The sequence below is a fragment of the Hemibagrus wyckioides genome, linkage group LG22 (assembly GCF_019097595.1).
Source record: "Hemibagrus wyckioides isolate EC202008001 linkage group LG22, SWU_Hwy_1.0, whole genome shotgun sequence".
In the NCBI taxonomy this organism is placed as follows: Eukaryota; Metazoa; Chordata; class Actinopteri; order Siluriformes; family Bagridae; genus Hemibagrus; species Hemibagrus wyckioides.
Genome location: NC_080731.1, coordinates 16604808 through 16625537, shown reverse-complemented (window position 1 = coordinate 16625537; position 20730 = coordinate 16604808). Strand labels below are relative to the sequence as shown.

The 20730-nt window shown below is 38.0% G+C and overlaps 1 protein-coding gene across 1 annotated transcript; it reads left to right on the top strand.

Annotated features, from left to right (window-relative positions):
• The first annotated feature begins 234 nt into the window (after positions 1-234).
• Positions 235-17422, top strand: tmc1 (transmembrane channel-like 1). The gene is made up of 20 exons (XM_058375260.1): positions 235-606; positions 2520-2540; positions 2766-3084; positions 3703-3861; positions 4215-4305; positions 4477-4558; positions 4647-4753; positions 8176-8274; positions 8395-8537; positions 9184-9328; positions 9409-9603; positions 9708-9887; positions 11976-12119; positions 13012-13140; positions 14292-14359; positions 14468-14707; positions 15044-15169; positions 15665-15743; positions 16189-16300; positions 16618-17422. Exons 1-20 carry the CDS (start codon positions 402-404, stop codon positions 16785-16787), a joined length of 2814 nt encoding a protein of 937 aa, XP_058231243.1. The 5' UTR covers positions 235-401; the 3' UTR covers positions 16788-17422.
• Positions 17423-20730: the final 3308 nt, after the last annotated feature.

Genomic DNA, 20730 nt, shown 5'->3' with positions numbered 1-20730 from the left:
AAAGATTTACAGAGACAAGGTTAGGGTTAAGATTCCTTCCATATCAGTTTTCAGTTTGACAGTTTATTTTACCAGTGAAATAATTGAGAGGAATACTTAATAGACATGATGTGCCAGGTTAAGCTTGCTTTTTGATATTCTGAGGCACCATGCTAAAAACATTTTTACTGGCCAAATGTACAAAATGGACTAAATAAGTTTAATAACTTCATATCAGCACAGCAGATCAATCATCTGACATGGCGTTATGTATCACCTTGGGCATGTATTTCATCCTGAATAATTATCCACCCCTTGTCTTCAAAAAAAGGGAGTCATAATTGTGTTGAATAATTCACAGGATGAGAAATTGAGCAGCTCTAGGGTTTCGAGTGCTTATTGTTCCTGGACGAGGTCTCTCAATGGCTGCAAAAAGTGAACTCGTCATGCTCCTTACTCATCACTGGCCGTTCACGGATTGGCTAGGTGTACAGTCCACTTGTCCTCTCATACGCACGCATGAATGCATCTTTCTTATTTTTCTTGAACAGAACTACATACACACAGGTACAAAGTTACTGAGGACCACAATGCCAGTAGAAAAGCCCATCACACTGGAGAGTGACGGTAAATTACAGATTTTTTACTTTCAGATATTGTTATTAGTGAGATTTTTGTGATTTTTTTTTTTTTAGTAAATTTGTGTGTTTTAAAGCAAAGTTATCCTTTCACTCATATTATTTAAAACAGCTTTTATCTATCATGAGAAGAAGCTCAGATCTGTGTACAGTTGGACATCTTTTGCAAGACTGAAGTTTCCACCAAGTGAATCAGAGACAGGTTTATTTTAAACTGGTGTTGGAAAGCCAGAACTTTTTAAAAGTTATTTAAATGGAAAAAGATACACCTCTGTGAGATGAAGAAGGTTCGTTTTCAGTAGCAGTGCAGAGTCTTCAGGCATTTCTTCATAGTTTTGAGTGAACCAATCATTTTCACAGGATTTACGCAAGTAATGTAACATAGGCACTTACTGTATATATGTATTTGTGTGTACGTATGCAGCTCTGTGCATGTGTGTGTGTGTGTGTGTGTGTGTGTGTGTGTGTAAACATGTTGTGGAAGTAATACGGTTGGGTGAGCATCGTTTGACCCTAACCAGAGACCCTAAGGGTGTGTGGGGAGCCAACAACATGCTTCCTCAATGTCCCTTTGTACCTGCTGTTTGACACTAGTAAACTTGTAATGACCTCTACAGAATACACAGATTTGGTTACACTGGACACAACGAATAGCTGTACAATCTTTGCCAAGAACTTGATAAAGAAAATTGGGGACATTTGATTTTGAGATAAATTAGATGAATAATAGATGGAATTTCCCGATATTTGCATCTATATGTGTTAAACATTGTAGAACATGACACCTTGTGTTTGAACCCAACAATTTGCAATTGATACGAAACAAGGGAACATGTATTTCTTGTTGCCCAGGTGTGTCGTGTTAGATCGATTATTTAAACAAATAATAGCTCTACTAACGTCTACTCTTGGCTTGAGATCTGGGTTTCACAAAAAGAGTGTATTTGTTGTAAAAACCAACATGAAGTCCGGAGAGAAATTGAATAGGTCTGGCCACAGAAAATAACAGCAGAAATATTGTGAGAGTGTTGAAGACAAACATTGACAACGACGCCAAACAACCTCCACAGGGCAGAGGTGAAGGTATCACAATCCACCGTTTGAAGAAGACTTAAAGAACGGAGATAATGATATCACATATCGCAAGATAAAAACCATTCTTTAGCAGTAAGAGGATCCAGAAGGCTATACTGAAAATACAGAGAACCACTCTGCCAAAGTGATGGGAGTGTGGAGAATGAAAAGATCTGCTCTTGATGCAACATATGAGCTCATCTGTGAAACATGGTGGTGGTTGTATGATGGCTTAGGCTTGTATGGCTGTTTCTGGAACATTCTCACTAATCATTATTGAGAAATGCATCCAGATTTGACAGGCGGAACTTCATCATGCAGCCAGACAATGACCCCAAAACACTCTGCTGACTCAACAAAGGACTTCATCAGGGGGGAAAAAGTGAAAGGTTTTAGACTGGCAAGGGCAGTCAGTAGACCTTTACCTTCCTGAGCTGCATTTCAACCTCCTGAAGAGAAGACTGAATGAAAAAAAAAACACTGTGAAACAAAAAACACCTGAAGCAAGCTGCAGTAAAAGTCTGGAAAAACATCATAAAAGAAGGAATGAGTTGTCAGTTTGATCAAGTTCATGCAAGCAACCAATATGCAACCAAATATTGAAGTGCTTCTTCTTTCATTTACTTTAAGATGATTTGTTCCTTTACTTTTGCTCACTTAAGAATCGGGTGATCTGCCATTAAAGGTGCCAATGTTTTTCATGCTTTACTCCTAGTAATTTGCTGATTACACACAGCTTGTGTGTCCCATTTCAATGGACATCTGGTACATTTTTTTCTTGTAATTGTTAATGCATGTCTAAATGCAGTTTTCACTTTGTCTTTACAGTCAACATTGATATGGATGATGGTAGGCAAAAGTTTTTCATTGATTTTAAATGATTTTTCACAACTACACCCATGTCTTATTTAATGGGATTTAGCAAAGCAAATAAACACCACTACTAATTTTTTTCACAAGTGATTAAATAGTTTGTAACCTTTGAACCCTGCTGTATATATGTATGTGTGTATATATATATATATAAAGTGTGATGCCGATAAACTGAACAAAAATAACGATTTTATTTTGCAGCAGATAGAAATGACAGCGTTTTCTATGTTGGAATTGATGTGGATGGAAGAAAGCAGCGAGAAGAGATGGACAAAAAGAAGAAAGAAAGAAAAGTTGTCAAGAGACAAGTGCAGAGGCTTGAGAGAAAATCAACTTATCTTTACAACGATAAAAAGAACAGGATTAATGGAGAAGGAGAAGTAGAGGAGATTCCCAAGGAAAGAAAGAACAGTAAGAGCAAGAAGGCCGGGATACAACAGGACGAAGCAGAAAGAGGTAGAGAGGAGAAGAAGAAGTTGAAAACGATGCAAGGAAATGATCGTCAATCAAAAAAGAGCATGTAAGCTTTAAAGAATAAAACACTTTAAACTGTAGTTATTAATATATGAAGAACAGTATCAAAACTATATAAGTAATAGTAGAAAAAATGAAAAATAAAATATCTAACTGATGTAAAGAACTTGTGAAAATAATATAAAATGAATCAAAATGTAAGTAATATGATCAAATTATCAACTTAAATAGTCATATAATAAGGAAGTAAGACAAAAAATAATAATTTTCAAAAATAATTATTATCAAAATCAGTGAAAGAAAATGGACATAATATGCCAAAAAATATTATATTATTGTTCAAGTCTTTGCAATAAACATATAGAGTTACTATAAAAATATAGTAGTTAAATCAGTGAAGTAATAGAAATAGCCTTAAATAACAGATATGAAATAATTTTTACTAATACAATTATTTGTGAGGAAAAGTAACTGTTAAAATAATTCAACTGCAAAAGTAGCATTGAAACTCTGATAGAAATTAAACACTATCCGAATTAATATTAGTATGAATAATACAGGAAATAGGCATTAGTCATATTTCAAAACAAAACAACATTAAATATGGTAAAAAAAATAATAATTAAATGTTTATCTCAAGTTTCAACTTCGATGTCTTCTATAGCTCTGATGCGAGCTCTTCATCTGATGATGAGTTTGTGGTGGACTCGCTGAGTGAGGAAGAGCTGGAGAAGCTGATAGAAGCCATAGAGGAGAAGAAGAAGCTTATCGCCACACTGAAAACACAACATTGGCCAATGCACAAGAAACTGTCTACACTCAGGTCAATGACATACATTACAGTATAAACACAGATATGGTTTTTTTCGCTAATCCACTGTACAAAATGTTTGTGGATGCTCACTTGTTTACTGGCGTCGTAGTGTAAGTGAGGGGTAACATACACACCTGAGCTTCTTTCCTGCCTCATGTACAAATAGCTGCCTCCACACTACAACAACATTACAAATACAAGCACAAACCTTATACTAAAAAGATGTAGCATCTGCAGTGATTACAGGGTTATATTCTAACACCTATATTTAGAGACCATAATGATTATACAATGAACAAAAGCATGAGTCATATGAGTCACGCTGGACTCCTTATTACCTACATCTGTTTTCTCCAACACAGGGAATCACAAGCATTTATAGAAAAGTATGAGGGCACTTTAGGGAAAGTCAAAGGGAGGAAGCTCTACACCTGCAAGGTCATGGTGATGAAGGTCAGTAGTCCTGATCTGAAATGTAATATTTATCATGTTCATGGAACTGAGGTTGAAAAATGTGTTAGTTTTAGCACAAATTCACCAATATATTTGTTTCTTCATTCACTCTAAATGTTTTCTTACAATGTTACAATGAACAATGTTGCTATCTCACTTACTGTATATCAGAAATGGGTGAAGTTTCGTCGAAACTTTAATAACATTAAGAAGGCCTGCATTCCATGGGAGATGAAGATCAAGGAAATTGAAAGTATGTTCAACCTGGTATGACCTCTGCTCTTTTTTTTTAGCTATTAAGGAATCACTCACGTCAGTCACTTATTTGTATCCTCCGTCAGGTCACTTTGGCTCATCAGTAGCTTCCTATTTCATACTTCTGCGATGGATGTTTGGCATCAACATAATTCTCTTTGCACTGTCCTTTGGGCTTGTTATTTTTCCTGAGGTAAGGAATATGTTGATTTCAAAATGTTTATTGGAAAGTTATGCATAAACATTTTAACCAGTATTAGGTCACTAAAAGCTAAGGCTGGCTAAAACATGCACTATATTGCCAAAAGTATTCGCTCACCCATCCAAATAATCAGAATCAGGTGTTCCAATCACTTCCATGGCCACAGGTGTATAAAATCAAGCACCTAGGCATGCAGACTGTTTTTACAAACATTTGTGAAAGAATGGGTCGCTCTCAGGAGCTCAGTGAATTCCAGTGTGGAACTGTGATAGGATGCCACCTGTGCAACAAATCCAGTCGTGAAATTTCCTCGCTCCTAAATATTCCACAGTCAACTGTCAGCTGTATTATAAGAACATGGAAGTGTTTGGGAACGACAGCAACTCAGCCACGAAGTGGTAGGCCACGTAAACTGACGGAGCGGGGTCAGCGGATGCTGAGGCGCATAGTGCGAAGAGGTCGCCAACTTTCTGCAGAGTCAATCGCTACAGACCTCCAAACTTCATGTGGCCTTCAGATTAGCTCAAGAACAGTGCGCAGAGAGCTTCATGGAATGGGTTTCCATGGCCGAGCGGCTGCATCCAAGCCATACATCACCAAGTGCAATGCAAAGCGTCAGATGCAGTGGTGTAAAGCACGCCGCCACTGGACTCTAGAGCAGTGGAGACGTGTTCTCTGGAGTGATGAATCGCGCTTCTCCATCTGGCAATCTGATGGACGAGTCTGGGTTTGGCGGTTGCCAGGAGAACGGTACTTGTCTGACTGCATTGTGCCAAGTGTAAAGTTTGGTGGAGGGGGGATTATGGTGTGGGGTTGTTTTTCAGGAGCTGGGCTTGACCCCTTAGTTCCAGTGAAAGGAACTCTGAATGCTTCAGCATACCAAGACATTTTGGACAATTCCATGCTCCCAACTTTATGGGAACAGTTTGGAGCTGGCCCCTTCCTCTTCCAACATGACTGTGCACCAGTGCACAAAGCAAGGTCCATAAAGACATGGATGACAGAGTCTGGTGTGGAGGAACTTGACTGGCCTGCACAGAGTCCTGACCTCAACCCGATAGAACACCTTTGGGATGAATTAGAGCGGAGACTGAGAGCCAGGCCTTCTCGTCCAACATCAGTGTGTGACCTCACAAATGTGCTTCTGGAAGAATGGTCAAAAATTCCCATAAACACACTCCTAAACCTTGTGGACAGCCTTCCCAGAAGAGTTGAAGCAGTTATAGCTGCAAAGGGTGGACCGACGTCATATTGAACCCTATGGATTAGGAATGGGATGTCACTTAAATTCATATGCGAGTCAAGGCAGGTGAGCAAATACTTTTGGCAATATAGTGTATCTTAACATCTGTTCAAATCTTCCTATTTAATTTTGAACTGGACAATTCCAAAGAAGGGATAGGGTTATTCTTTCACAGTGGCTCGGGTCCCCGCCCAAAATAAGCCCCAATGCTATTAGTTCTACTTTCATACACACCACCAAATATGTTTGTTTTAGAACGCCACTGCCTACAAACATGGCTGCCGAAGACGACACTTCCCAACAGCCTAATCAGGTGACTCTGAACATGACATGGTCTGTGTTTGAAGTCACCTGAGTACATTGTTGAGGAATGTAGTCTTGGGTGTTCTAGAAAATGTAGTTGGTGAGAGGGATGTAACCTAAGCCTATACAGGGTTTGCATAAACTTACACCAGCTGAGAAAATCGTGAATAAACTGATCATAAGACAATGACATTTACCCTTGACAAGCTAGATAAGCCATCATCTTTTCCTGATTTCAATATACTCCACCTCCCATTAACTAGCATCTAAGAACACCACAGCTAAGTAACCCTTTGTCTTCCCTTCAGCCACTGCACACAACCTTGGTGTAAATAGGGACAACCAACTGTCCTTTTCCCCACATATTGCTAATCAGACACATTCATCCGTTTTTATCCACACAAGCCACACCGGTACTTGTTCAGTCACTTTTCATTGCAAGACTGGACTACTGCAGCTCTGCCATTTGCACCACTACTTCTACAAATGATCTAGAATGTAGCTGCATTGCTTTCAATAAGTTCTCCCACACCACTGATAGAATTTTCGGGTTCACTCAGAGAGGAATGCCCATTGCTGTGCTCCCTCCACTGGCTTCCTGTAGCTGCCTGCATCAGATGCTTACCTACAAAGCCAAAAACAGACCAGCATCTACTTTCCTCAAAGAACTTATCACAACCCACTCTGCACCACACTCCCTCCGATCCTCCAGCACTGCTAAACTATTCCCATCATCAGGGTGCAAGGAAGGTACACATCAAGACTCTTCTCTATTCTGGCACCTAGGTGGTAGAATAAACTTCCCCTAGATGTCCAAACAACTGAGTCACTGGCAGTCTTCAAACGACATGTAAAGGCCTACCTCTACCTCCTTTGAAATACTTAAACTATCATTTGTTTAAAAAAAAAAGGTCTGTATTACCTCCTAACAGAGCTTTTAGACAGGTGATATAAGGTAATCCTCCCTTCAAGTCCCTTGAATGTTGCTATCTGGTAAATTACTTCCCCATTGCCCTGTTCTCAAGTAGTCTTTAACCATGAGATCTTATCTTTTAACCATTCTTGAGGTCATTAACCACTTCTCAAAATTTGTTGGGCATACTTTTGTCAGCTCCACCCATAGTTATGCCCCAGGATTTGCAAGCAATGTGTAGGTGCTCTTAAGAAAAATATAGAAGTTTGGGAATCTATAACTGGATCTTCAATAATCTAAAGAATTTGTCTGTTCATCAAAATTGATTGGACCCTTCAAGATTGGCAAGTTCATAAACAAGGTAACATCAGTATTGTTTAGCATTGCATGGCACCCGAATACCATGTCTCTCCCCTCAAACCTATAGTTCCTGGTCCATTGGATAAGGGATGTCTAGCTGTCCTCATCACTAGACATCATAGTGCCATCATATACACAATAAAATACATTTGGAACTCTGGATTCAGTACCTTATTGAATGAAGGATACATGGATACAAGACATCTTAGATTATGTGCCACTCCAATAGTTTCAGAGAAGCCAATCAAACCATCTATCATGACTTTTTCCACACAAACAAAACATCAAAAACAATAATGGGCTCTTTGGAAGAGTTTGTATCTGAAATCATTTGATCTTGCTGGGATCCAAAGAGAAAAGCAAACCAAACAGTAAAAATAATGAACCCAATTCTATATCCAAGCTTTACTTATAATCACTTTATAATTGTTCTACAAAATCATGATTGTGAATGTAGCAAGGGAAGCTGCTTGAACCTGCCTTGAAGTTGCCATGTTGTATCTGAATATCTGGTTCATGTTGAAAAACCTAGAGTCACCTTCTTGTCTTCTTAATCTGTTCTAAGCCAATATCTCTATAATTCTCTCTCTGCAGGCATTAATGGGGATGCCATATGGGAGTATTCCAAGGAAGACGGTCCCCAGGGATGAACTATCCACTGCTATGAATTTTGACGTCCTATGGGACATTGAGGTAAGCAAATTTTGGGATATTTGATGCACTTGCTCTGTTGTGCTGTGTAAACTTGTTGATGATGCATAGCATAATTAGCATAGTCTTAAACAAACACTGTTACATGTTTGTTTTTCTCAGGGTTACCTTAAGTATTCAGTACTATTTTACGGCTACTACAACAACCAAAGAACAATCGGCTGGATCAAGTTCCGCATGCCCTTGTGCTACTTATTGGTTGCGGTGGTCAGCGTGGCTTACAGTTACATGGAGGTCATTAGAATGTGAGTGTTGGACATCATGTTCTTGTCTTCTACATCCCATATCTATACTGTGCTTTGGCCAATGGGTTGTTTTTGTCAACAGGTTGAGTAAATAAATATTTGGACTCTTGTTTTTTTCTCCATAATTCTCCATAAATTTTCAGTGGGATTCAAGTCAGGAAATTGAAAAGTCAGTATTCTCCATTGTTATTCTTCTATTTAAATTTCCTTGGATATTTACCAGTACTTTTTAGAGAAACTCATGATGCCTCCACTTGGGTGGATATAATGCTCTTGGGATCATATGTGCAACAATTTTTACTCCAAACACAGCAAGCAGAATGTTTCCCAAAGAGTTGTAGTTGTATTTCATCAGACCAGAGTATGTTCTTCCAGTTCCGAGGTCTGATTTGCCTTAATGCTTTTAGATTTCTGTGCTTCTTTTTCCACAGTGTAGTTTTGCATATCTTTATAACTGATGATTAGGTGTGGTTCCCTTTGAATTTGCCGATGTGATGTCAAGGGCAGATGCAGAGCAGAGCTAAAGTAGCAATAATTCAAGTGACTATTCTTTAAGCATCAAACCAAATGACGCTTGTCCGCTGCTAATGCATAAATGGTATATTGCACCACCTGCTGGTCACCTTTTCTTAAAATTTGTCCACAGCATGGCACGAAACGAAAGTCAAGAAAGTGGAGGAGATGAAACCCATTTTAATTACAGCTGGAAAATATTCACCAGTTGGGATTACCTTGTTGGAAACCCGGAGACAGCCGACAGCAAGTTTGCCTCCATCGCCACAACGTTTAAGGTCTGCCTGTATGCATTAGTGTGTGTGTGTGTGTGTGTGTGTGGACCTCAAATGTTATTGCAAATGTTTCTTCTCACAAGGAAACCATTATTGAAGAGAAAGAACTCAAACAAGAAGAAAATATCAGAAGGACATTAGTAATCCGTATCCTGGCCAATATAATGGTTTTCTCCATCCTGGTGGGAAGTGGGTATCTAATCTATTTTGTAGTGCGCAGGTCTGAAAAGTTTATCCGTGCTGGGATGAAAAACTTCAACTGGTGGGAAAGAAATGAAGTAAGAATCCTGGATGTGTCCATCTATGTATGGATGTTTTTTTCTGTTTACAACGATAAAAGCACAAAAAGTTTGGAGATAATCCCAAACCTTTTTTTTTCCAGGTGAATGCAGTGATGTCTCTGTTAACAACGTTCTGTCCTATGTATTTTGAGGCAATAGCCCTTATGGAGAATTATCACCCACGCATTGCCCTGCGCTGGCAGATGGGCCGTGTTTTTGCTCTTTACGTAGGCAACCTGTACAGCTTTGTCATAGCCGTTATTGAGCAGATCAACATCTCGGTGAGTCATGAATTTCTGCTTTCTTTGTTTTTACCCCATTCACTTTCCATTTCCTGCACATCTTCCAGATGTAAAATGAAAGAAGCTATTGTCATGTATTGAAAACAGATGGATGTTAGGAAGTGCTTTATCGTTTTTTAAAAACCAACTCATGGTCTGATAGACCTTGTTTTCTAAGGTACTTAGCAAAGATTTGTACTTCCGTAAACACACAAGCACCAATGACTTTTGGAAGTTTTATTTCAGCACCCAGCCATGTGACTGCTTTGGACTGAAAATAGATAACTTCCAGAGTGTAGGTCTGGAGGATTTGTAGAAAAATGCTGGTAAATCCTGGACCCTTAGGCAGGAAGCCAAGCAAGCCTCATTCCCCATGCTGCGATGTATGGAGCAAACCAATGGAACTACAGTGCACTTCAATTACGAATAATCTCAGTGATACATAGACAGTTTTCTTACCTTAAGCTACATTCACACATGTACTGATTTTATTGCTGCATGCCACTAGTTGATGTACTATGAACTCGTCAGGAGGCGTTCCTACTACCGATTGCCATAGTAATACGTTTCTCATTAGCTGGTGGATTTAGCATTCCACTTGACAATAAATCTGCTAAAATGAAACATTCTGGAAGGAGATTTAGTGTTTGTATATAAGATACAGTGCCTTACAAAAGCTTCTCCACATTTTGTCATGTTACAACCACAAACTTGTGTATTTTATTGGGATTTTATGTGATAGACGAACATAAAGTGGCACATAATTCTATAGAAAATGATAAATGGTTTTCAAAATTTTTTACAAATAAAAATCTTTTGTATTCAACCCCTTTACTGTGATGCCCCTAACTAAAATCCAGTGGATCCAATTTCCTTCAGAAGTAACCTAATTAGTAAATAGAGTATGTGTGTAATCTCAGTATAAATACAGCTGTTCTGTGAAGCCCTCAGAGGTTTGTTAGAGAACATTTGTGAACAAACAGCATCACAAAGCACAAGGAACACACCAGACAGGTCAGGGATAAAGTTTTGGAGAAGTTTAAAGAAGGGTTAGGTTATAAAAAAAAATATCCCAAGCTTTGAACATCTCACGGAGCACTGTTCTGAAAATGGAAAGAGTATGGCAGAACTGCACACCTACCAAGACATGGCCATCTACCTAAACTGATGCAAGGAGAGCATTAATCAGAGAAGCAGTCAAGAGGCCCGTGGTAACTCTGGAGAAGCTGAAGAGATCCACAGCTTAGGTTGGAGAATTTGTCCACAGGACAACTATTAGTTGTGCACTCCACAAATCTGGCCTTTATGGAAGAGTGGCAAGAAGAAAGGCATTGCTGAAAGAAAGCTGTAAGACGTCCCATTTGCAGTTTGTGACAAGCCATGTGGGGACAAAGTCTAGACCTAAATCCAATTGAGAATCTGTGGCAGGAATTGAAAATCGCTGTTCACAATCACTCTCCATCCAATCTGATTGAGCTTTAGTAAAATTTCATAAAATTTCATTCTCTAGATGTGCCAAGCTGGTAGAGACATGCGGCTGTAATTGCAGCAAAAGTTGGTTGTGCAAAGTGTTGACTATGGGGGGATGATTAGAAATGCATGCCACACTTTTCAGATATTTATTTGCAAAAATTTTTAAAACCATTAATTATTTTCCTTCTACTTCACAATTAGGTGCCACTTTCTATTGGATAAATCTCATAAATCCCAATAAAATACATTTATGTTTGTGGTTGTAACATGACAAGTTGTGGAAAAGGGGTATAAATACTTTTGCTAGGCGCTGTACATCATCGTAAGGTAAAGGAGAAGCATTGTGTGCTCTTTGCCACAGATCACATTGAAAATGTCGCTGTATGTGTAAACGTAGCATTATGCAACTACATTTCACCTCACAAACTCATCATTCAGGACCTAACTATCTGCTCATCAGCTATAAGATCCACATGGATAAAGTTTGCAGATGGATAACAAATGCCACTGAGAGAAAAAAAACACTTCATGCTTCTACTCATGAGAAATGGGGCAAATTGGGAGAATGTGAACAGTATTGTGAAGAGTAAAATTGTTTGTTTACTTGTTTACCAGAGGGTTGAAGAAGAGGAAATGAAGCATAATCTGACCATATATGAGGCTAACATGTATAACAGGTCCATAGCGGAGAATTCAACCTTTCATGTGAATCCTGCAGATGTACCTAGAGGGCCCTGCTGGGAGACTATGGTGGGACAGGTAAATACCTCTCTACCAACCTACCATACCCAACCACTTACCCACCCAACAACCAACCTACCTGCCTAGGCAAAACCACCTACCTCTATAAACACCTGCCCATGTACATAACCCCTGCACTCACCAATACATCTTCCTACCAACTACCAATCTACCTAATATCTCCCTATCCACCCATTTACCTACTCACCCATATCTACTTAACTCCAATCTCCTTATCCACCCATTCATCTACCCACTCATATCTCCCTACCTCTTATTTCCCTATCCACCTATCGTCCTGCCCACCCATATCTACCTACCTCCTATCTCCCTTTCCACCCATTTACCCACCCCCCATATCTACCTATCTAATATCTCCCTATCCACCCATTTACCTACCCACCCATATCTACTTAACTCCAATCTCCTTATCCACCCATTTACCTACCCACTCATATCTACTTAACTCCAATCTCCTTATCCACCCATTTACCTACCCACTCATATCTCCCTACCTCTTATTTCCCTATCCACCTATGGTCCTGCCCACCCATATCTACCTACCTAGTCATATCTACTTACGTTCACATCTCCCTATCCATCCATCGACCTACCCACCCATATCTACCTCCCCACTCATATCTACCTACCTCCTATCTCCTTATACACTCATCTACCTACCCACATATGTACATATCCATGCATTTACCTACCCACCCAGCCACCAATCTGCCTACCTACCTATCCAAAGAAAGACAAAACAGACTATAGTACATGCATGCAATTTCTTCAAAGTCCAGATTTAAAGATCTAGAACGTTCAGAAATTGACATACTTTATTGATAAAACACTTTTAAGCACAAAGGTGCTTAGTGGAGAAAGCTTTAAAAGACTCTCTTTGTCTGTCTAGGAGTTTGTACGTATGGTGATTTCAGACACATTGACCGTTTTCATTGTGCTGCTGGTCAACGACTTCTTACGAGCAGTTGTGATTCGGCTCCTCAACCACTGCTGGTGCTGGGACCTGGAGTACACCTTTGTGAGTGTTCAGGCCATCTTGTCAATGCAAAGTGGTCAAAGTGGCTCAATTTCTAAAATGAGCTTAGAAACCAAAAACAAAGGGCATGCTCACTGTATGGGTTTCTAGTGATTTCAATCATTTAATACACTAGGGCAGTGCTTCCCAAACTGTGGGCCAGGTACCGTGGACCGTAGCGATATTGCAGGGGGGCCGTAGCTAGGCTAAATCAAAATATTAAAATAATTAAAATATTTTAGAATAGAATATAAAAAGCTTCTGTTACACACTTTGATTCAATATAATTGTAAATAGTATGCAGACAGTATGTAGTGTTAAGGATTTAAATATATTTGTAAAGAATGTTTACATCATCTTATTTTCGCCAGCATATAAAAATATTACATTTTATGTTAGTTCACATGAAATTCTTACAAACTGGTTAATAAATAGTGATAATTTTGTGCAAAAAGACAATCTGCTTTATTAAATATATCTAATATACAACTATATGTATAAATATATCTTTATACTATTAATCAATATACTGTATTTTTTAAACAAAGAGGTTGGGAGGGGGGGTCGTGGAGCTTTTGCTATGTATTTGGGGGGCCTTACCCCTCTGAAGTTTGGGAAGCTCTGCACTAGGGCATTTACAGACAGTAGTATTTCACCGAGTCATTACGTTTTTGAGTCATTCAATAAATAATTACATAATTAATTAAGGAATAAATAATGACAGGCTGTGTTGCTGCAGGAACATTATCAGTAATAGAGCAGTATGATGAAGTTAGCACCCAAAGTTGATTCATCATAACAATAAAGAAGTGTTTTATTCCTTTTATGCCTCAGCAGTTTTTTAACAAATACAAATACATTGCCATAGATGAGACATGCTGTAAGCGTTAAATAAATGTCCTCTCAAAAATAACATTACTCAAACATCATTAATTTTATTTCTATAGAAAGCTTTGTCTGGGCTGCTGACCAGTCAGAATTGAGTGTTTGATTTGAGCGAGCTTTATAAAGTCATTTATTGGTTTTGTTTTGTATTTGTTTGCAGTACATTCTAGAAGCTGATTAAGATTAAAAGGCAGCTCTACCTTTCCACCTGATGTGAAAACCAGACAGTATACCGCTTAAATACAACACTGCTTTTTTTTTTTTTGTAGCCATGCTATTCCTTTTTTGATCTGAGTGGCAACGTCCTCGGCCTCATATTCAACCAGGGAATGATCTGGTAGGATGATCATGTCTATTTCCTTTATTTTTTTAGCTTTGTGTATAAAACTGTCTGGTCCAAACTGTCTGTGAAATGTTTGTGTGTGGATGTGCGTGTGAATTTCAGGATGGGGACGTTGTTCGCTCCCTGTCTTCCTGCACTCAACCTCCTCAAACTGCAATCATCCATGTACATACAAGCCTGGGGCGTCTTGTGCTGCAACATCCCTCACCCAAATATCTGCAAAACTTCACGTTCTAGCAACTTTTACATGAAAATACTGCTGTTCATCCTCTTCGTCTCCACACTGCCCACAATCTTCACCATCGTATCTATGCGTCCATCCTTTGACTGCGGGCCTTTCAGGTACTGAACGATCAACATGACTTTCAGTAGAGACCAGAGTCTGTAGATTTAGTTGGTATGCACCTTATATACAGTGTTTTGCCTTATGTTAGGGAGTCTGACAAATCCAATCTGTCATACAGTAGCTCTGTGTCTGATCTTCAATGCAGATATAACCACTAGGGTGCACTAGATGGCAATGTTGAATCAACACTTTCATCAGCAGCACACGCACACACACACACACAAAAATCAACATTGATCCTCCAAGTATATTTATATAACATATATATTTAAATTTTATATTGATTCTAAAATGAACCAGGACATAACAATATCCTATTTCATGGATTTCAGTGGGAAAGATCACATGTACGACGTGATCACGGAGTCGCTGGAGTTGGATTTTCCGAGATGGCTCGGAAATGTGTTCAGCTACATCTCAAACCCGGGACTGGTCGTGCCTTTCCTACTGCTCATGGTGTAAGAGACAGTACAGAGGCACATTAATGATATAAATAAGACAAGGAAGAGCATAGAATAATATATTCGACCAATAAAATGCAGGTGAAATTACCTGATGTTGTTGATTTAATTCATTCATTCATTCATTTATTCTTTTATTTATTTATTTATTTATTTGCCTTTTTGTTTTTAAGTTCGATCTTTTTTTGGAACAAAGTTTAATGCACTAGTACAGATTTATTGTTTGTTATATTTAACATACTGGGGGAAAAATGTTTTTAGAAAAACAACAAAACATTTAATTTGACAGGTGGTGCATATATTTTTGCAAAAATACTGTATCTTTTTTCTGATATTCTTTTAAAATATTGACCACATTCTTATACAACAAGAGACACTCCAAAACATATGAATAGTAAGAATATACTAATATAAGTCATATATAAGGTACAATTGTAATGTCCTTAAAAACAAGGATCAATCTTATTTAATTTTTTCTCTTTTTATTTTTAGCCTCACGATTTATTACCTACATGCCACGTCTAAATCCTACAAGCAGGCCAACAATGATCTGAAAAAGAAACTGCGGGCTGTAAGTTGAAAGTAGACTGTGTGTGTGTGTATGTGTGTGTGTGTGTGTGTGTGTTTAGGCTTAGAAAATGCTGAACTACGTGTTGTGGCACTTATAAAGATTTATAGCTGGGCTGAAAAATCACAAGGTTCAAATGTTGTCACAGCTTAAGAAGCACAATGGTAAGTGGCTCAAATCTGTGCTGAGATTGGATTTTGTTATTTTTATTTATATTTGTTTTGTTTGCTTCATTACTTTATTTTAGCCCTTATATCTCCATCATGGTGTTGCTGATACTATAATTAATTATTGCATTTATGGGGACATGGATTTGTATGACAGGAAATTAGACGATGAATATTTTCCTATGTATATATAGAAATAACGCTGCTTTATGGACTGTGCTGTGTGTGTGTGTGTTTGTGTGTGTGTGTGTGTGGGTGTGTGTTTTTTTTAATAACAATAGCAGTGTGAAGAGAACAGAAAAAAGAGCAGGTTTGAAGCAAAGAAATCAGCTGAATATTTGGAGCAGGTCAAAAACAAGGTCAAGCAGAGCAACAACAACGCGTCTGAGAAAAGTGAGTGTACAGACAGTGTTACTGTTTAAGTGATTAATTTTATTATTTTATAATATTTTATAATAAAAACTTTTAAAAATTAATTATTTAATTAATTTATTAAAAAAATACAAACATTAAAATATTTAATGTAATATATATATATATATAGTTTTATTCATTTTATTATTTTGATTCATTTTAGTTGTGCTGCATATAAACTAATATAAATGAAATATAAAACAAACACAAAGTATTTCATAAAACAGACTCCAATAAAACTAATCCCCAAATTGACTCATTTTCTCTCTCTTTCTTTTTTTTGCTCTTTCCATCAGGAGACAACAGCAAGAGAAGCAGACAAAGTTATTCATCTCCTCCTCCAAATGTCTTCAGTGGAGGTCGAGGTTCCAGCCTGAAATACTCACACAAACCTCCTTGCACTCGACCCCCGGCACCCCGCTCTCACCTCCTGCACGGGCAACTGCCAGGATTTCCACCATGTTAAAACAAATGTTCATTTTGTGTCTCTTTATCACTAACTGCTCCTGAATCCTGGAGAGAATCAGTCGTCTGATTAAATTTCTTTTTCTATCCAGATTATCGTACCTACAGTGTAATAATACAGATTGAATCGCAGCATCATTTTGTTGTTTTCTTTCGTTCATGTTGTTTTAAATGGCATCAGCAAAAGCACTGATGATGGACTAAAGACACAAGGAATAAGCAATGAAATAAACATCTTCCAGGTCTCTTAATGATCACATTTATCACTGGTTTGATTTAACAAGATGGCGTCCATCCTCTTTATGATATTCCAAGATGTAAACATGAATTTCAGCTTTAAATATTGTTGTTATATCAAGCTGCCCTGTGCTTAATCTGCAGGATGTTTTTGGTATTAAGTTCGCACAAATTATGAATACAGCTATTTACAGCCGAAAAAAGTAAGACAATGAAGACAAAATCAGCCAGTTTATCTTCGTACCTACAATCACTGGCCAAACGAAACCACAAAATCCCAGCAGTGAGAGTGACATGATAATGGCAAGACATCATGTGATAGCATTTTTACTGATGAATAAAGTAGACGGAGCATGATAAACTGATGAACGACAGATCAGAATAAAAATGAACTTATGAGGCAGGACATATGAGGACAGGAACTCTTAAATATGTGCTTCTTCAAGGACATGGGAAGGGTTTTAGAATTGTTTTAACTGTATCTGCAGGTACAACTGCTAAAATAATAATAATAATAATAAAAAGCAAAAAATTACATTTTTATGATTGTATATCAGAGATAGTATTTTCATTTTATTTATTTATTTATTTATTTATTTATTTATTGTCACATTATGGTGGATGCAGTGATGAAATGTGTTTTAAGTAATTGTTGAAGCATTTTCTGCTTACATTTGCAGCACCCCCAGTGTAAAATACCTCCCCAATGTCATGTCCTTGTGTGTATTGCATCAAATGCCATGAAACAACATGGTAACAGAAACTAGAGACATGGAGCATCAGTGATCCTGGAGGACGATGAGGGCAGAGCAAGAGCAGGAGATAAACAGACAAGCAGGGGTTGAGAACACTTTAGTGATGATTGTCCAAAGCTCTTTTGGTTGCTTTGTTGTTCTCATTTGACGTGCTGCACAAACTGATACTTCTGTCAGTCGAATCTGATATTTATCTGTCATTATGGACCGAGTACGGCTCAGTCGGGTTTGATCTCAGACTAACAATTGTTTATCAGACCTTCATGTGAGTGACAGATTGAGGTCTTGGCTTACCTCTGCACTCTATGCTGCATTGTCTTCACCTCTTTAGTCAAGTTTCACCTGTCTGATCTCAGATGTACCTCCACCAAGATAAAAAATGGCAGCAATATATTGAGGTTTGTATGCGAAAGGTTTATATAACATGATGATGATGATGATGATATTTATATTAGTGCCAGGAATGAACATTATCACAAAGCAGCTTTACAGAAATTTGGACAGTGTTCTAATTAGCTGACAGTGTCAGTGAAAAACTAAACAAAATGTCCCTAAAACACTGCCCTTAACGTTGAGGGCTATTCAGTTCTATTGAATTGAAAAATTATAATAGTAATAAAAAACAATAATAAAAAAAACAGGGATTATCACATTTTCAGGATTTCCCTACAATTTTTGGAATTTATGGTATAAAGACTATTGATTAAAAAATTAAGTAGCCTACTATTTTTTTTTTCATCTATTATTTACGATTTATTTTTTATTTTTTTTAGTTATTTTATTCATTTATTTATTTACCTTTGTTATTTTACTCTGAAGTCATTCAATTTCAGTTAGGTTTTCTTTACATAATTGTCTAAACATATCATCATTTTTAGTGGTGTATTCCAGTTCCTGATACATTTGTAAAAACAAATAAAGAAAGAAAGAAAGAAAGAAAGAAACTCATTTCAAAAGTATTTAAACAAATGCTTTATTGCAGAACCGTCTAAAAGTAATTTTTTCAAAAAAATATAAATGAAATGGAAACAATAAAATGTTCTAATAATACACACATTTACAATTAAATACACCTGGGCTCATGAATAAATATTTCAGATGATGGGATATAATAAGTATATCAGGTTTCAGCTCTGGTTTTTTCTATGTATAGGGAGCAGTATCTGAATGCTTGAAACAGAATGATCCTAAGGTAGATTGTGTGCATTGTTTCCATGCTTTTCAAATGCTGGAGTTACAGATGCCCCCTCGCAGGATTCTCCAATCTACTGTTATCTCTGCTGGTGTACTGTGTCTCATAGATAGATCCTTTTCCCCACTGCGAGAGATTTGCCAGCACAGATATATGTGGTTCGTGAATCATCCGATGGCCTTGACTACGCCATTTGCCCTGCCATCGTGTACCATTTATCAGTACTGATTATCCATTGTGTGTGGTGATTTGTTGATTGAAATATTTTGCCATCCATTCTCCCTTAATTACCAATACACTTAAAACGGTTGAAAATATGACGACTCTCAACTAATTTTACGCAATCGTGCCATTTATTCATCAGAGGCTCGGTGCATAGGTTTCATTAACATTGCAGGACCTCATGCAAAATGCAAGAGCAGATATCATTAACTATTAATCTAAGACATGTGAGATTTTTTCTTTATTCGTTCACTTGGTTAACAAAGCCAACCTTAACCAGGAGTTGACTGGTTGACTGAGGCAGCTCAAGAATCCGTTTACAATCTAAAAGCATGATTAAAACACTACGCCATACGTTAAACAAGGAATTGTTTTAATTCACGAATTATGCCATGTGAATAAAAGCTTTTCATTAATTCTTGATAAAGCTGATGCCATTTATGTTCTTAATGACATTTTAAAGCATGTGATGACATTTACATTTCTGGCATTTGGCAGACACTCTTATCCAGAGCGACATACAAAAGTGCTTTGAAGTCTCTATCACTGAATACATTAACTCAGGTTCAATAGGTCACAGACTTAGGATGACATCAGCTTACTGTGGGAGGTTGTTGTTTTTTTTTTTTGCTTTTTTTAAATCTACATACAACATACAACAATACACCAAACAAACAGGGAAAAGCTAGTTTAAGTGCTTCAGGAAGATGTAGGTCTTCATTCGTCGTTTGAAGACAGTCAGCGACTCAGCTATATGGACATCTAGGGGAAGTTCATTCCACTACCTCAGTGCCAGAACTGAGAAGAGTCTACATGTATACATACCTTGTACCCTGAGAGATGGTGGGACCCGTCAAGCAGTGCTAGTAGATCTAAGTCCTGCCAGTAGAGAGTTGCAGTAGTCCAGTCTCAAAATAACAAAAGACTGAACAAGCACCTGAGCATCCTGTGTGGAAAGAAATGGCCGAATCCTTCTGAGAAACCAACATAAGCATGTGACATTAGTAACATGGGAGGAAAAGGACAGTTGATTATCCATGGTTACCCCAAGATTGTGAGCATTGGCCTAAGGGGAGATTAGGGAGTTGTTCAGAGATAACGTGAGATCCTGGGCAGGGGATGAATCGCCTGGGCTGACCAGCAGTTCAGTTTTGCTGGGATTGAGTTTTGGCTGATGTGCCATCATCCACAATGATATGTCCACCAGACATGCAGAGAGTCATTGGCATAGCGGAAGTATGAGGATATAACTTTGACAAAAGAGTGAGTATAGGTGGAGAAAATGAGAGGATCAAGGACTGAGCCTTGTGGGACACCAATGGAGAGTCCTTGTGGAGCAGATGTCAATGCCCTCCATGTTACCTAATAAGAACGACCATCCAGGTAGGAAGCAAACCATTCCTATGCTGTTCCTATGCTGAATTCCAAGACTCCTGAAGGTGGATGAAAGAGTCTTGTGGTACTGTGTCAAATGTTACAGAAAGGTTGAGGAGGAGGAAAACATATGACAGCTTGGCTGATCTAGCAGCATGTAGTTT

Excerpts from the sequence above, each read along its gene's own strand:
- tmc1 (XM_058375260.1), top strand. The coding sequence starts at position 402 with ATGGCTGCAAAAAGTGAACTCGTCATGCTCCTTACTCATCACTGGCCG. Across the intron at positions 4,559-4,646 it reads GAAGATCAAGGAAATTGAAA|GTCACTTTGGCTCATCAGTA; the intron begins GTATGTTCAACC and ends ATCCTCCGTCAG. Across the intron at positions 9,329-9,408 it reads CCATCGCCACAACGTTTAAG|GAAACCATTATTGAAGAGAA; the intron begins GTCTGCCTGTAT and ends TCTTCTCACAAG.